Source organism: Chaetodon auriga, chromosome 19 (assembly GCF_051107435.1).
Source record: "Chaetodon auriga isolate fChaAug3 chromosome 19, fChaAug3.hap1, whole genome shotgun sequence".
Lineage (NCBI taxonomy): Eukaryota > Metazoa > Chordata > Actinopteri > Chaetodontiformes > Chaetodontidae > Chaetodon > Chaetodon auriga.
Window position 1 is genome coordinate 21,151,472 of NC_135092.1, and position 15,889 is coordinate 21,167,360.

Here is a 15,889-nt window from a genome sequence, read left to right on the forward strand (position 1 = left end):
GAAATAGATGTGTTTGAAATGTCTGTTTTATGTCACTTCAATCATACATGAAGAAAAACAAAACATTTTTGCCTGACAGACTGGAACCAGGCTTTCCTCCCCTGTTTTTACTCAAATAACTCTAGAATAATTAATCACTTGTTGAAATAGTCACAGGATGGTAACTTTGAGATGACATACAGTGTAAAATAAGGGGCAGGAGATGGCTGAACAGAGGGATTAAGAGGGGACTAACAACAAATTTACAGGTGGGGGCCCAAAAAAAGGTTGTTCTACCTGTGGGTTTCAATAGGTGAGCCTCAGTTAATTACCATAAGAACAGAGCTGACTCTCAGCACAAGTTTATATGTAAATATAGATAGATAGAAAAAAGAGAATAGAGCCTAAACATAGAATCATAATGTGAACTGCACAATGAGAAGCAAGACACTGCGATGTAGGTTATATATATGTCTGGTACAGTGGATACTGCTAAAAGCTTTGTAGAAAGGATAAAAAGTGATCAGTAAATATCAAACATTGCTAACTGTGCTGGAATGATAAACGGCAGATGGATCAGTAATAGAAGAAATGTGAAGAATAAACAGACTCAAAGTAGGAAAGCAGATTCTGTGGAAAAGGTGGCACAATATAAACTTTCTAATTCTCAGGTTTTCCTCTCTGTCAGCTTTTGTCCCAACAGATGTGTACACCGCGTTCCCGGAACAGCCAATAGATTCACAGAGTGAAAGTGACGACCAATCACAGCTCTGCATTTTCGATCGCATTTCGACCAATAGCGACGCGGTCTGCGAACGTTACAGCAGCCAGAGAACACTGCAGTGCAGTAGCCAACCAGCAACCAGCTAGCCAACTTGTCTACTCACAGAGAAATATGGATGAAATAATGGTACAAGTCAACGGGTAGGTTAATTGCTATTTAATGGCGGTTATCTGCGTCACTCTCTTCCCTGAAACCGTCTTTATCTTTCGGCTTATGAGCGCTAACGTTTCCCCGCGCGGTCCAGCTTGCCTCCGCTCCGCTTACCAACATGTAATAAACCAACTTAGCCCAACTTAGCTAGCTAGCTAACCAGTTTAGCTGCTTGTCAATGGTAGCTGTAGCAATCATGTTAGTTAGCTAGACAACTTAGCGTAACAGCCGCGGGCTTCCGCGGAGTTTACGGGCAACTTTAACGGTCTGCCCGCCTGCAGCATCGGTAGCCCCCGCTGACACAGAAGCTAAAGCAGCTAATGTGGCTCTTACAGTTTAATTGTTCAAACCGCTGCATAGCTGTGGCTAATAAATCTGTGGTTGCTAGGTGTCAAAGTTAATTAGCTATTCAGTCAAACCTGGTTCAGCACAGACAAGCTTTCACACGCAGGAAACGCAGGTCATGACTGACAGACAGGGGAGTGATGCTAATGCGTAACATTTATACGTGAGTTTGGGCGTTTGTTTCTTTCTGTTTCTGTTTTGTCAACTCTTAAATGCTGTTGCAGATGTCAGGTCAGAAATATGACATGGATTGAGTGCTTACTCTTGGCTGTAACAGCTGTGTTATAATCAGCTGGGTCCTGCTTTTTTCCTGTTGTTGTGACAGTAAAGCAACACCTCCAACTGTTTGCATGGCCATTTTTCACATCACATGTCTGACTGCCTCTTGTCTGGCCCTCTCTTGGTTCTGTAGCTCTCAGACTGACCCCCTCTGCACGGGCCCATAAACATGTCCACAGATGACAGTATCTCTGAGGATGTGTCCAGTTCGGGGGCTTTGAGCCATTGCCATGCCAGTGCTGATGGGGATGGGGGTAAGGAGAGTGAGACCTCTTTGGTGTCCTCTGAGGGGACATCAGCCTCAGGGCTGGCTGTCTCAGAGGGCAGACACACAACCTCCCAAACAACAGGAGGCACTGTGGAGAGAAGGCCAATTGACATCACACCAGCATGCAACAAGATCAGGTGAGGAACTGTAAACACACTATGATATATGGAAATAAAAAAAATCACAGTTTTCCCTATGCAGAGATAAAATATGAAGCAGTGGCAGTAGACCCATCCTGTCTGAAAGAAATTTAAATGCTCTTCATATGAATGGTCTTAATCAGTTCTTCTTTTTCAATGCATTTCCTGTGAAGGACCATTGTTGTACTTTCCTGAATTTCCTGAATTGAGAAAATAGATTCAAATGTGACACCATTTATATGTGGGATAATATTTAGTATTCATTTCCTTTAAGCCAAATCAAGGAGGATGCAGTATGCTGTAGAGTACTTGAATACCCTAATCTGCTTTTCAATCTTTGCAGGAGAGCCATATACATTATATTATCTATATCTTGCACACATATGACCACATTTAAGAGCAGTAGGTGATTTGCTATTGATTTTATTTATTTCAGGAGTCTGTGTCTGAGCACAGATGAAGCGTTCGAACAAGGAAAGAGCCTCCCGTTCATCAACCCAAGCTCCCTTGAGACCCTGAGGGCTTTGGTGCAGGAGATCCAGAGCAGCGGAGAGACAGACCCTGAGATCTGGAAGGATTGCGAGGTGGGGAAATATCACAGAGCCTGAAAAGCAGTAGTTATTGCAGAATGTGCAAAGAAGAGCGTAAATGCGTGCCGATGACGTTGAAGGTGAGGTTGGGGTTAGTTGCTGTGGCAGTTGTTCCTGTGTGCTGCATTTCACAGCTGGCAGCCTCATTTCTGAGCTGTCACTTTTGTTTTTTTTGCGTGGATCACACCTGACAGTAAGACAGACACACACAGCACACACACACACACACACACACACACACACACACACACACACACACACACACAGCACAGCACTGCAGCTGATCTTTTCAGACACAGCATGTGATTTGCAGTGAACAGACAATTGTGATGTGCTCCAACACAAAGAGACTTAACTGCGTAGTTCATCAGTCTGGAGACCTTTTAGTTTACATACCTGGAAAAAAAACACTTTCCCTGGTCATTATAATGGCTGTGGTAGATTGTTGTTGGCACATCACAAAAGAATTATTGTTCCTGTGTGTCTCTTCTGTATATCACCTCTGATGGGTCTTTGTAATCATGAAGCAGCTGCTCCCCTCCACAAAAACACACATGCATACGTGCATGTCAGCGAAATGCAGGCAAATTCAGTTAAAGAATTCGATTTTTTCTAAATGCTGATCACCTCTGTGTCACATTCACTCACTCACTCGTTATGTTTACATACACTTTACATACAAATGAGAAACCTGGTTACTGTTCTCGGGAAGGGGATGAAAGAAAGCTGATGTTCCATGTTTCTCCTGGAGAAAGCTGATTTCTTTGGTCGTGCTCATTGTTCTTTCATCCTGCGTTACATGTCTGCGATACACAGACATGTTCACACATGTTGGACTGCACGCAGACGGTCCGTGTGGACCCTCGTGGGTGTGGGCAGATGATGAACTTGTCATCATGTGGACCTTTGCAGCCCTGGGGATGCAGAGCTTATAAATTGGCTTTAAACTGGTTTCTCATCAGCTTTTTACGCTGGGGACAGCAAAAGTATTGCTGTTACAAGATGTGGCTGGATGAAAATCAATATCATTACTCATGATGACACACCCTTTTATTCTAAATAAAAACTGACACTAAGTAACCTCTGGAAGTCTAAATGTCTGTTCAGACATGAAAATAAGTTAATGCTCACCACAGAATCTGTTTGTGCCCTGAACGACACACGCATACACACACACACCAAAATCTCACAAAATATCTGCTGCTCGGACTAATAATTTGATTTTGTTGTGTTGTTAAAGATATTAAAAATGTCATTTCCTTTTAAATTACCGACCTGCTGCACGTATGTCCACATTTTCCTGATTACCTGTGTAACCTGGTTTCTTGTGTGCATGAAACCATGTTTTACTGTAGGTTATAGTCTTGCTGTGAGTAATAATGGTTCATGACACTTTGTTTGCTTTATTCTGCAACAGGGCCGATGGTTGCACCTGTTTCAGCTGGTTGAGAAGCAATACCAAGAGCAGATACTCGCTCAGCAAGAACAATACCAGTGCCAAATACAGGTAAGCCCCCATTTATTCATGTCTTATCGCATAAGTTATGTAAAAACCTGTTTTTTTTATCCAGCGAAACAATGATTTGCTCTTTTTCCAGTTGATTCAGGATGAAATTAAGGCCCTGGTTCAGCTCCAGAACCGCCAGGCCAGCATCCAGCCACACACAGAGTTCTCTCCAACTTCAGTGACCAAAACTTCCACAAACACAAAAGACTATATTTTCCCCCTCATCTCCAGTGACTGCACAGTCCCCAAAACCGTGGCCAGTGACAGCGACAGCCTAGCAGCCCCGGCCCATACCCACTTTAGCTCCCCTTCACCTCCGCTCCAGAGACCGGAGACCGCCAACCCGGGGGAGGAGCGGGTGACCACAGTGCTCAGCAGTGGGTACGGGACTCTGTCTGCTTGGGAAACAGGTCTGGAACCTGCTGGGTCGCCGGGAGGGGATGAGGATGGTAGTCAAGGGCAGGAGAAGCATCACTGGGCTTCTAAATTCCAGGAAGACACAGAGACACCTGTGATTGGCTGCCTGCAGGATCTTTCCAATGAGAGGCCTCTCAGAGCGGACGAACCAAGCCCAACAGTCTACCAGCAGAGAACCTCTGGGTAGGTCTGAGACCCGGGCTCTTTAGCTGCTAAATGCTGCACTATGTTCACCTGCTAGTCTCTAACTTCATCTGCCTGCTGTTTGCTACTGAGCAGGTAGAGGAGAGTGGGTTTTTTAGTGTTTCTTCCTGACAAAAATAACACTATGAGACTGAGGAGGGTGAACCAAAACAGTAACGTTACAGCTAAACAATGAGCTGAGGAGAGCTGCAGATTCAGGTGATGATCCTCAGTAGATCCATCACTGCCAGAGATACCTTTCACTTCACACACTGTTCACATTTCAACCATTAAAAGGCTCAGATTTAACTTTTATATTTCCACTCATCTGACCTTTTCTCTTGGCAGCACCAGCCAGCTGTTGACCTCCTGGGCCCAGAGGCAGAAACTCAGGCCCAAGAAGAGCAAAGCGGGACAAGCTTCATCCCAAAACCCTGAGTACCAGGATCAGCCGGGCAGCCACAAACAAACCCCCCTGGAGAGCTCAGAGTCCCAGGATCAGGTACAGCTCACCAAGTGGTAGTTTCTGCTCCTTTAGGACGATGACACTTTGCGAGGATAATAAAAGCCACTAATGTTTATCTCTGCGCTCCGTCTGCAGTGTTTTCCTTCGCGTGTGTACGTCTGTTGTGGTTGTCCTGATTTAATTCACTCTGCTGAGTCTAATCACTCGTCTCTATTGGGTTTCAGCAGCGACTGGCTGGGCCGTCGTCCAGCTCTCTTCCCCTGAGGAGGAGTGACAGCCTGATGTCGGAGGCATCAGGTAACATTTCACTGACTCAGACAAAACGCTGAGCAGCACAGCTTGACCAGTGTAAAGAAATCACTGACAGTACGACTGTGATAAAACAAACAATACAGGATATTAGAGTTTTATGGAAGATGAAGCACTGCTGCACTTGCCACCAGTGACAGGGAGGTGGCACTGTTGTACCACAGAGGTGAAAAATATCAATTCCTTTTTTAATTTCCTGAAACAACACGTCACAAATGTGTGTGTTTGCTTTGTCACCTGAAACCGCTGTCAGAGCAGAGTCCCGTGATTTATTTCTGATTGTATTCTTACAGCTGATCTGATGTGCTCCATTTCATTTCATTCTTTAAAAGGAATAAATTGCTTATAGGTAATATTTTCCCATGAAAAGACCAAAACCAACAATGTGTTGGTTGGACAGTGTGTGTGCAGCTGAGTGGCTCACTGATGTGTTTTTAATAGTTTTGGGAAACATGGAGCTCTGTGGCACAGAGGAAGAATAGATATCAGTCTGTGATTCACACACAATACTTGTTAGCTGATGCATCCACTGTTGGTTTTGTTGACATTAAGTAAAATATAGAATATCACCAGATCCTTCCCGTACAGATGATCAGATAAACTATCCAAGTTATGTCAAGCAGAAAATAAGATGATTGTCTCTGTCTTAGGCCTCACCTATTGGCGCCTGAATGAGTGTGAGCTGTATCACCCCCTGCCGGACAGCCTCGACAGTGGCGCTTACCTCCTTCTGCAAGAGGCAAGCATGAGTCTGGTGAGTGACAGCACCTGTGATTGGTCTGATTGAGAGGTGAGCTAGAATAGAAAAATGGGCCCGTAAGACTCTGTTTACCTACCTGTGTGAACCTACCTGTACACATTTATGTCACTGGTAATATTCAGAGCTGACTGGTGTTTTGCTACTGGTTTGCATCACCCCTCCTCCTCTACGTCTCTCGTAGACCCCGTCTCCGGAGCCTCGGCTGTCTCTCAGAGAGATCTATCAGAACAAGCAAAAGACAGACTGTAAACGTTCAGACTGGGAAGGCTCTGTGACATCGGCCCCTTCGTCACCGCAGGTACGTCACCTGACTCACCAGTGATCAGTTCCGTCCTCTGTGAAGCCTCTGACACACACTCTGCCTCTCTGTGCTTCAGGTGCTGACCTTGGACCCTGCAGGTAACCAGCGGCAGTCAGATCGTACCTCTGGCTTCACGTCTCCGTCTCACTTCAGCAGCCCCTCGTTCGCCGCTCAGCCCCACCTCTGCCCCAGAGTCGGGACCCCTGTGACCCCTGACAGCATGGTGGAGTGCAGCCCCAACCCTGGAGATACAGACTGTATCTCTGACACCTCCAGTGTTTCAGCCGCTGGACCTTCCCCTTCTAAGGTGCAAAGCATGTGGGGAACCCCGTCCCAGCCAGTCCAGCCTACCTCCCACGATAAGACGCAGGCCTGCTCCCACACATCCAACCAGCAACGCAGAGCCAGTGCCCCCTTAGCCAGTGAGGAGGAGGGCAGTCACACCCACACCAGCACCCTGAAGCCTTGTTCTGGTTCCACTCTGCGGCCCTCAGTCAGTCCACATGTGGAGAGAGCGGCGTCACTCGAGGATCCTGTCGTGCTTTCTCTGTGAGTCCAACATGCAGAGATTCAAGTGTTTGTTCACACTGGGACGCTCAAAAACTCTATTTATTTACACGTTAACAAAGTTCTGTGCAGTAAACATGGAGGAAAAAACGGTATAAAATCTAAAAGACAGGAGACACATGCCTACTTTAAACATTATGAAAAAACAGTGTTTTGGTTTTGCACAAATTCTGCACAGCTGACCTTTTCAAGAAGGCGGCTGAACGAATGAAAGAGGGAGGCTGTGTTTGTTCATCGGAGCATGCACAGCTGCAGGTAATGAGGAATATTAGTGGAATATTCATTTTATAAACTATGTAAACAGCTCTTTTTTAAGAATAAGGGCAAAAATTAGAATAACTTGTAAAAACTTTGTCATTGTTGTGTTTACACCTTGTTCCTGCTGTGGCCAAAGAGCAGTCAGTGCAGGTTTAAACTGACCAGTAAGCAGCTGTCAAAATGATGCACAGCAGTCACTGAGCTTTGATGAATTATTATCCACAACAGCCGGAGCCATGCAAAGAAATCACTGTGCTGTGTGTTTCACTACTGTCAGATATTTACTCTGTGCTGAGTCTTCCTCTTAAAACGGTTTCACTCATATTCTTATTTTCCGTTTTTCTCCTCAGACTGAGGCAGAACCTGAGGGAGAAGCACTCTCGACACGTGGCCGACCTGAAAGCATATTATGAGTCTGAGATTCAAGTCCTGCGAGACAAACTGAAGCTCAGAGATCTGCCCCAGGATTTAGAGAAGACCAACCAGCTCCTCACAAAGAGGTGTGTAAAGAGAAATACTGCACTGAACAGGCCGTTGAGTCTGAGGCGTTGACCTGTTTCCGAGGATACTAATGATCAGTTATGGTATTTAAAGGTCTGGGATGTCAGGAGACTCCACATTTCTCAGTATGACATTAAACTTCAGTTTGGGTCCATTGTATTTTGTGTCTAACTCTTCTGTTGTGACTTTTGTTTATCCACAGGTGTAAGCACCTAGAGAAAGCTCTGTCTGAGGCCACCAGTCGTATTCAAGAACTAGAGGCAAAAAACAGCTCGCTGGAGAAGAAGCTGGTAACATTATTTTTCTTTTTACATTATTTATTATAATTAGTCATTTGTCTTAATATAACAAACAGCATTTTGGACCATAAAAAGCCAAGAGGATACACGTCTTCAGGCTTACTGAAGCAGTTTTCCTCATGTTTTTTAAAAGATATGAAGCGCAGGTCATTCCATAACCTCGATGTTACTTCCCGTTGTCAGGCAGAATGGCCGGAGCGCTATGCTGTCGCTGGTGCTACTGTGAAATCCCTGCAGCAGCGACTGGAAGAAAGCAAACGCTCGGGCAAAGACAAGGACGCCCTGGCAGCTCGTTTGAAGGCCCACGTACGGCAGCTGGAGGAGACGGCGCAGAAAGCCTGCAGGGAGGCAGACGAGAAGGAGGCCCGGAGGGAGAGAGAGTACAAGATGCTGCAGGATGTGAGTTAGAGAAGATCATTACCTTCATAATCTGTGTCCTCTAAAACTCCCATTTTATTTCTTACACTAAATCATTTTGTGCTTTGTCGTACTCTCAGAAAACAAGGACTGACGTTATGTCTTATTAATGATAAACCTTTAGCAGCCAGAGTCAAATAACTGTAACAGATCTGCAGTGTTAGCTGAGCTGGTTGGTTTTGGTTTCTGAGGCCTCGTTTATCACAGCAGCTCAGTGCTGTTTGTACAGAGGTGATGTGTTACAGCCTCACGTTAGTTCCTGTGTAGAGGAGCCGTTAATGCAGCTGTTAAAGCAGGTTGTTTTGTGTCCTCAGCTGCTCGGAGAATATGACTCTCTGGTGAAGGAGCACGAGGGACTGAAGGTAATGGATCTCTGCTGCAGCTGGTTACATTTTGTAGCATTGAAACATGTTAGATTATTTCAGTGAGTGCTTTTATGTCACATTTTAATTTTTAACAATTTGTGCTTCTGCAGAACAACCTGGTGTCAACAGAGAACAAACTTTTCGATGCCAACGATCAGATATCAGAACTGAAGAGGTGAGTCGATTGGCTGTAATCACTAACTGGCAATTAGCTTTGGGTGTTGTATGAATTTTTTAAATTCTATTTTCTGTCTGACATGTCAGTTCAGGTTCTCACCAACTCTCATTTCCAGGTCTTGTTTTTCTGGTAAATATCAAGAAATAAACAGAGAAAAAACAGAATACAATACACACACCGGCACTTAAAACGACGTACTTTGTAGTTTAAACCGTAAAAACCAAAGTGTAAAAAGGACCAGCTGGTGTGTTTTGTGCCAAAAGAAACCAAGAACTACACACACACTGTAAATAGTCCTCAGTGTACTTTTGAGTTATCATGTGGATACAGCGAGCTCATCGCAGAGATGTGGTGTTACTGCTGCAGGGAGGGTATTAGCTTCAGGCCTATCGCTGTCAAACGGCATCACATGGTCAGTGGCGCTCCAGCAATTTTGTAAAAGAGCTGCAGTGGAAGCTGGTAGACAGTCGTGTGATCAATGGGAGAGGATTAATCAATAGAGCCTAATGATGGTGTCTGTGCAGTTGGTAATAGATAACAGCATTGGCCGACACTATGCAGCAGCTTTCCTTTGCAGCTTCAGCTCTGCCTGCAAATTGGCACCGACAGAGGCGGCGCATGGACTGATGAAGTCTGTTCAGTCGATTCAGCGATTTCCCCGACAGACGGCGAGCTGCAGCCTGCAGAACATCAATATGTGTGTCATAGGAGGCCTTTAGCACTGAAACAAATGATCAGGAGGGCAGCCAAATGAAAAAGAGACGGAGAGGTCCAGAGACCTGCAAGTGGCCTTTGAAAAAAGGGACGAGGAAAGAAGCTGCAAGCAAGCTTTAGATGAGATGATTAAGAGCAGAGTATTTCAGTCATTTCTGTTTATCCATGAATTTTAGTATCGGTTCAACAGAAAGAGAAGGTAACCGTCACCTGTCTCTGTGTCTCTGTCTGTCCCCTCAGAGTAATCTCCAAACTGGAGTCTCAGGTGAAGCAGCTGGAGCACGAGAACCAGGCCAGAGCACGTTACGCCTCCCACAGTAACACACAGCCTTCTGGGGCCGGGTGAGCACCCACACACTGACAATCTGCCTCTCTCACATGTCTGCAGTAGGTCTCATAGTTTGATTATATGAAACCTAAGTGGACAAATTTGTATTTCATATATTTAGTTTTCATGATGGCACCACTGTCTTTGCATCAGTCCATCAGAAAACTGTTTTGTCGTTACGATTACCTGAATGTAAAGTTCCTCTCAACACGTCCGCAGTCTTTTCCACCATCCTGACCTGCTGCTGTCACCCAGTAAATGTAAGGCAGAGCCAGACGTCACTCGCAGGAAGTCACCTTGTCCTCTACCTGATCCGCTAAACTGTGGCAAAAAATCACCGTTCCCTCCAACTAACCAATCAAGTGTCTCCAAGAAGTCACAGTGTCCATCGAACGATCAGTCGTCTGGAGCTGGGAGCTCTGTGGACACCTCCTCAGCTGGTGGGAGCTGGAGGTCAGTTTTCACTGTTATGAATATTTTCTCAACCAAGTTATAGTGAAGATTTTAGGCGATTTACTGAAATCCTTGTTCGCAGGTGTGCGTCTCCCCCCGAGTGTGAGCAGTCTCTGCCTCAGCCCAGACACCTGGAGCAGAGCGTCAGCCAGCGGGAGGCCGGTCGTAGAGACGCATCCTGCGCCCTGACGCCCATGATGAGGGCCCTGATAGAGCTGGAGGAGACCAGAGCCACAGAGAGCCGGGCCCCCTGTAAGAACAGCTCCACCACCCACTGTATGACTCCCATCAGCCACTCACAACACATTTCCAACCTGATCAATGCTCACATTTAAAGCTTCTCTTAAAACTTCTCACTTATATCTGATCTCCAGTTTGATCTGCAAAGAATAAACTAAAGTATTTGCATGACTAGATGCCACTGTGGGTACTTGTAAAACCACAGTATACAGGAGAGGAGACGGTCATGGAGGTTGTCTGTAGAGGGAGGGAGTGACTGGCTGTTCCCACCAGCAGGAAAAGAAGGGAACAATGGCTGCAATCAGTTTGACAGTGTGTGACTGTGTGTGAAGTGACTGCTGTTCAATCAGGACACCATTCAAGTGATCAGTCACAGTAAAGTCTGAGATGTTTCTGAAACAGTCACTTTTAGGAGGAGGCTGGAGGTTTACGGAGTGGGTAACTGTACCTGTCATATTAAGCTCAGGTGTTTTTCAGCTGGTCGTTGATAGTAAATCACTGTCATCTCTGTGTGAGTTTTGGTACACAGCAGCTCTGTCCACATGCTTTTGACTTCAGTGCATCTGTGGTTTCTCTCTGCAGGGGTCAGCAGTCAGAGGACCACCGTCGGGTTTGTGGAGCGGCGACACAAAGAGGCGATTCAGGAGCGAGCCGGGCTTCAGGCCGACAGAGAGGCGGCCAAACCCGGAGGAGTCGCGGCCAGAGCTGAGCGAGGGGGAGCAGAAACAGCCTCCGCTCTGCTGAGAGCTCAGAGGAGTTTGTCTCCAGAGGGCCACAGATCCTCCTCACTGCCTCCTCCAGCGCATCGAAACATACCTGCAGCTACACCCAGTATGTCCTCCAGAGCTTTCCATCGAGTCTGGAACGTGCACGGCGTCCGCCTCGCTCGGCCTTCAGCGGCCACATTTCTGATATAGTTTAGAGTCGTTGTGCTGACTTTTCATGTTTTATCACAGGCGTGAATACACGTCTGCAGGTCGTTCAGATGTTTTTTAACAACCCTCCAAACCATCGCTCATTTTAAATGTCAGTGGAGTCGATCTCACGGCACGGCTGCTCTCATTAACCTGCGTTTGTCTTTATTTTGTCTGCTGATTTCACCTGCAGCACAGCAGCATGGTAATGACTATTTATGAGCTGCGATCAAGTTTTATCCTCATGCTGTTTTCTGACAACAGAAACAGGAAAATATGTAGATGAGAACAAGTAGAATGTGAATTAAAACTGAATATTAGTGATCATGAAGGCAGCAGGGGGCAGACAGGAAGTCTAACAGGTCGCTGTTGATGCTTTGTAGTGTAATTAATATTAATCCAATACATTCTTCACCTTTTAGCAAAATCAACACATTCTTATCTTTCTGAATGTTGTGAATCACCAAAAACACTCTGGAGAAATTAGGTTTTAATTAATGGTTTGTGTGTGTATGAAAGATTTAATTAATGGTGCTCTGTTTAATGGTGTGCTCTTCTCCTCCGTCCAGCGAAGAGAGGAACTTTGCTCATGCCTCTGTCGGCCAAGTCCAGTCCCAAACGCTGCCCCACCGAGAACTACTCCACTGCTTTTGGCTGCCTGATGCCACGAGAGGAACACCTGCTCAAAAGGTGAGCAACACAAACACCTGAGCATCAAAGGAGCCGTTTGGCATGATGGGAAATACACCGACTCGCTGTATTTCCAAGACGAGAAGATCGCCCTCAAGTCTGTGCACTGAGCGTCTCAGGCCTCGTGCTGCTAATGCTAACCACATCACAGGAGACCCTGGAAACACAGCTTTGATTCATTCATAGTAAAACCTGCCTGTTGAATTTACCACAGGGTGTCAGTCTGCTGCATCTTTCGCACATTAGCCCTGTTGTTTACTCAGCAGATGAAAGTGGGTCACGCTGAATTCACAGCTTGTTGAAATCCAGCGAACTACAAACAGCTCAGTGAGCCAGCGTTACAGAGGCAGCGTCAGGAAGACTTTTAGATAAAATCTCCATCTAATGAACTCCAGAACGAGGTGCTTAAACGACCACGTGACGGACGTTCTACACGACTCTGGATGAAATGACGCGTTTCTGTCTGCAGGCTTGATGGACACGTTGACCAGAGACGTCATTCATTCCACAGCAGCAGTCCAAGGAAGAGACTCCAGTTCACGTCAGCAGACAGAGACGAAGGTAAATCATCCAAACTCTCACAGACACTTCAAAAATCGAGAGGCGAAGAAGCGAAGACGAGCTTCTGCCGTCCAGTCTGAATGTGGAGCAGTGATACCGTCATAGTCCAGATTTAAGTCAGCTGGTCACCAGAGCAACTTTTAAATGTTTTCTATTTGATTTTGACTGAAGCTCGATTTACTCCTTCTGTTAGTAACTTCAGCCGGGGGGATTTATGACCCTTTGTAGGTGTTAAACAGCCAAATTGTGTTTGCTCTTACTTATTAAAAGGCTGCATTGAGGTTTTGGATGAGAGGCAGGGTTAAGGGCTGACACACGGAGGCCGACCACCATTCACATTCACAGTCACTCCAGTCTGCAGTCGCCATTGAAGCTTCTAAATGTTGTAACCTTGAAACTGATTTTCAGTAGGCTGAGTGAATATAACTATATAACACAAGCAGATTTCAGTGCACTAATGTGATCCAGTACAGCAGCATAACAGCTCTGAATGTGTAGTATTGAGGTCAAACTGGTGGCGTTGTCACACTGAAAGGTGTTTCTAATATTTAGTGTATGTAAATTCATTGGAAGAAAAGGAGTATCTGAAGGTGTACCTACCTATTCTAAGTCTTGCTGTCCCTCAGACCTCCAGCAGCCAGAGTCCTCTGGCAGCGTGAAGCCTCCTGAGGGAACCTCCCAGCTGGGCTGGGAGGAGCAGGCGGCCTGTCCCGGATCCGAGCTGATGGACTCCTGCGAGGACTCGGCCCCGGTTCTCCTGGACCGACTCCACTCGCTGGCGGAGGCCGAGAAGCTGTTTGACGAGCTGACGCAGGAGAAACTGCAGGTGAGGAGAGCTCAGTGTGAACGTCACGCTCAAAGACAGCGCAGGAAGTTCAGATTAAAGTGTCGTGTTTCTCTGACACACAGGCCTGAACAGCACCACTCTAATCCCCAGATGACCTCTTACATAACATGACTTCATTGTTTTTACACCACTGCTGAATGACGTCTATTTTAGGAAGTTCATATCCACACACACACACACACACACACACACACACACACACACACCATTTCCCTGTACAGTAATCTAATGATTCCAGTCATGTGTCAGTTGTTTCATCAATATAATTATTTTTGTTAATAAATGATTAAGCTTTGTGTGTGTGTGTGTGTGTGTGTGTGTGTGTGCGTGTGTGTTGGGCAGATTGAGGCTGCTCTGAGCCGGATGCCTGGAGCAGGCAGCAGAGTGAGTCTACAGTCCAGGTTAGATGAGGTAAGACATCAGATATTAAGTTCATTCATTTCTTCGTAGATTCATTATTTAAATCTTTTATTTAAGTTTTTCGTGCAAAAACGACAAACTTGTTTCAGCTTCTCATTTTACCTGGTAAACATCAGCACATTAGCATTGTTGGTGTGAGCCGCAACTCCACCCCGAACCACCCTGAGGTCAAAGGTCGCTGTGCCTCTTTTGAGTTATTTAACAGTGTACATCAACACATGCAGTCATTTTCTACCTTAACTATCTGATGTGTTAGCATGCTAACATTACCAATTAGCACTAACCAGGTACAGCTGAGGCTGATGGGAATGTCGTTAGTTTTGACCTGATGGTGGCGCTAGAGGAAAAGTCAGAGGATCCACAGTGTGTTTCAGCATCCCAGTGAAATACTTATCAGACCATCTTTGCTCGACGAGTGAGCTGAGGCGCTAATCGAAGTGTTCACCGGTGGATCTGCCGCTCCGCTCTCCTCCTCAGGTGGCGTTAGAGAATCGTCTGGAGAGGGTGAACCGTGAGCTGGGATCCATCCGCATGACTCTGAAGAGGTTCCACGTCCTCCGCTCCTCCGCCAACATATAGCAATGTCTGTCCTCTGACTTTACGGTGTAGATGCTACAACTTAGTGTCTTGGTTTTATACACATGCACTGATTGTCTTTGGGTCTTTTTCTGTGCCATAAGTCCATCTGTACAGCAGCTCCACGCCATCTTTTTATACATCTTACTTATTACTCGGGGATATTTTTTATATGTCTCAAAGATATTACAATTTTTGGAGTATATTTTTAGTAATGCACAGATTTGTAAAGTCGTTTACTTTTTTAGTCACAGAAATATTACTATGATGTGTTTTACTCACCGTATTCAGGTGTGGATTTTTAAACCGGCCATGTTTCAGCGTAAACGTGAAGAAGACTTTCCAGCACAGACATTCATCCACTTTGGAAATATCACTGCCATTTTTGTTCATGTGTTTATGGACGTTTTTAATGTTTTTTCCATTTGATGCGACTTAAAATGTATTTATTTCATGTTTTTTGTACGTCGGATTTAAATTTGGTGCATTTTACGTGTTAATTTTTTATAAGTGCGTTTTCTTCTTATGTTTGTTTCGGGCAAAATTTATTGAACTTGAAGGAAATATTTGTTTACTTGAATCAAATCGCCTTTTTTTACTTGGTTTACGTTCTCGTCACCTTCTTTGCTTTGTATTTCCAATCTGCCGCAGGACTGGAGCCTCCAGACTCGAGCCACTTGTAAAATCCAAACCAGCACACACACATTTTCACACAGTCGAACCGTCAGTCGGTTGTTTCTCCCCGAGCGATGCTTGTGCATGGGATGTCTTGCACTGCTTCCTTTTCTCCATGCCGTTTTCCTACCTGACATGAACTTCACTGGAACTATAATGTTGTTGTTGCACAATAAATGAAGCTTTTTTCAGATAATCAGCTCCTCTGTTATACGTTATTGTGACAGAATAGTTTAATATTCTCACAGTAAAACTCTGAAAACATGTTGAATCAATAGATTCTGATCAAAAATAACCAAAACTTAAGTTATTTGTACATTAAATCAGTGTGTTCACACAGGAGAAGTATTTTGAATTACATATAAAATTCTAATGATTTTACATGATTAAATAGACGTTTCTGTGAAA

At 45.2% G+C, this 15,889-nt stretch overlaps 1 protein-coding gene across 3 annotated transcripts; it reads left to right on the plus strand.

The window, feature by feature from the left end:
• The first annotated feature begins 801 nt into the window (after positions 1–801).
• mphosph9 (M-phase phosphoprotein 9) lies at positions 802–15,675 on the plus strand. Of its 3 annotated transcripts, none has more exons than XM_076758554.1 (24): positions 802–903; positions 1,671–1,942; positions 2,382–2,529; positions 3,953–4,042; positions 4,134–4,642; positions 4,991–5,144; positions 5,333–5,405; positions 6,068–6,171; positions 6,359–6,475; positions 6,555–7,027; positions 7,654–7,803; positions 8,007–8,094; positions 8,287–8,502; positions 8,835–8,882; positions 8,996–9,060; positions 10,018–10,119; positions 10,325–10,558; positions 10,641–10,810; positions 11,381–11,629; positions 12,282–12,402; positions 12,872–12,963; positions 13,590–13,789; positions 14,153–14,221; positions 14,708–15,675. In XM_076758554.1, the coding sequence occupies exons 2-24, from the start codon at positions 1,707–1,709 to the stop codon at positions 14,807–14,809; spliced, it is 3,810 nt and encodes a 1,269-aa protein (XP_076614669.1). In that variant the 5' UTR covers positions 802–903; positions 1,671–1,706; the 3' UTR covers positions 14,810–15,675. The 3 variants fall into 3 exon arrangements, with proteins under 3 accessions (XP_076614669.1, XP_076614667.1, XP_076614668.1); XM_076758552.1 differs by having other exon boundaries at positions 817–903; positions 10,641–10,834; XM_076758553.1 differs by having other exon boundaries at positions 817–903; positions 5,336–5,405; positions 10,641–10,834.
• The last annotated feature ends 214 nt before the right edge of the window (positions 15,676–15,889 follow it).

What these genes read in the sequence shown, in the direction of transcription:
- mphosph9 (XM_076758552.1), top strand. Translation starts at nt 1,707, where the DNA reads ATGTCCACAGATGACAGTATCTCTGAGGATGTGTCCAGTTCGGGGGCT. An exon ending in AGTACAAGATGCTGCAGGAT is followed by an intron (nt 8,503 to 8,834) that starts GTGAGTTAGAGA and finishes TTGTGTCCTCAG; the next exon opens with CTGCTCGGAGAATATGACTC. An exon ending in TGACGCAGGAGAAACTGCAG is followed by an intron (nt 13,790 to 14,152) that starts GTGAGGAGAGCT and finishes TGTGTTGGGCAG; the next exon opens with ATTGAGGCTGCTCTGAGCCG.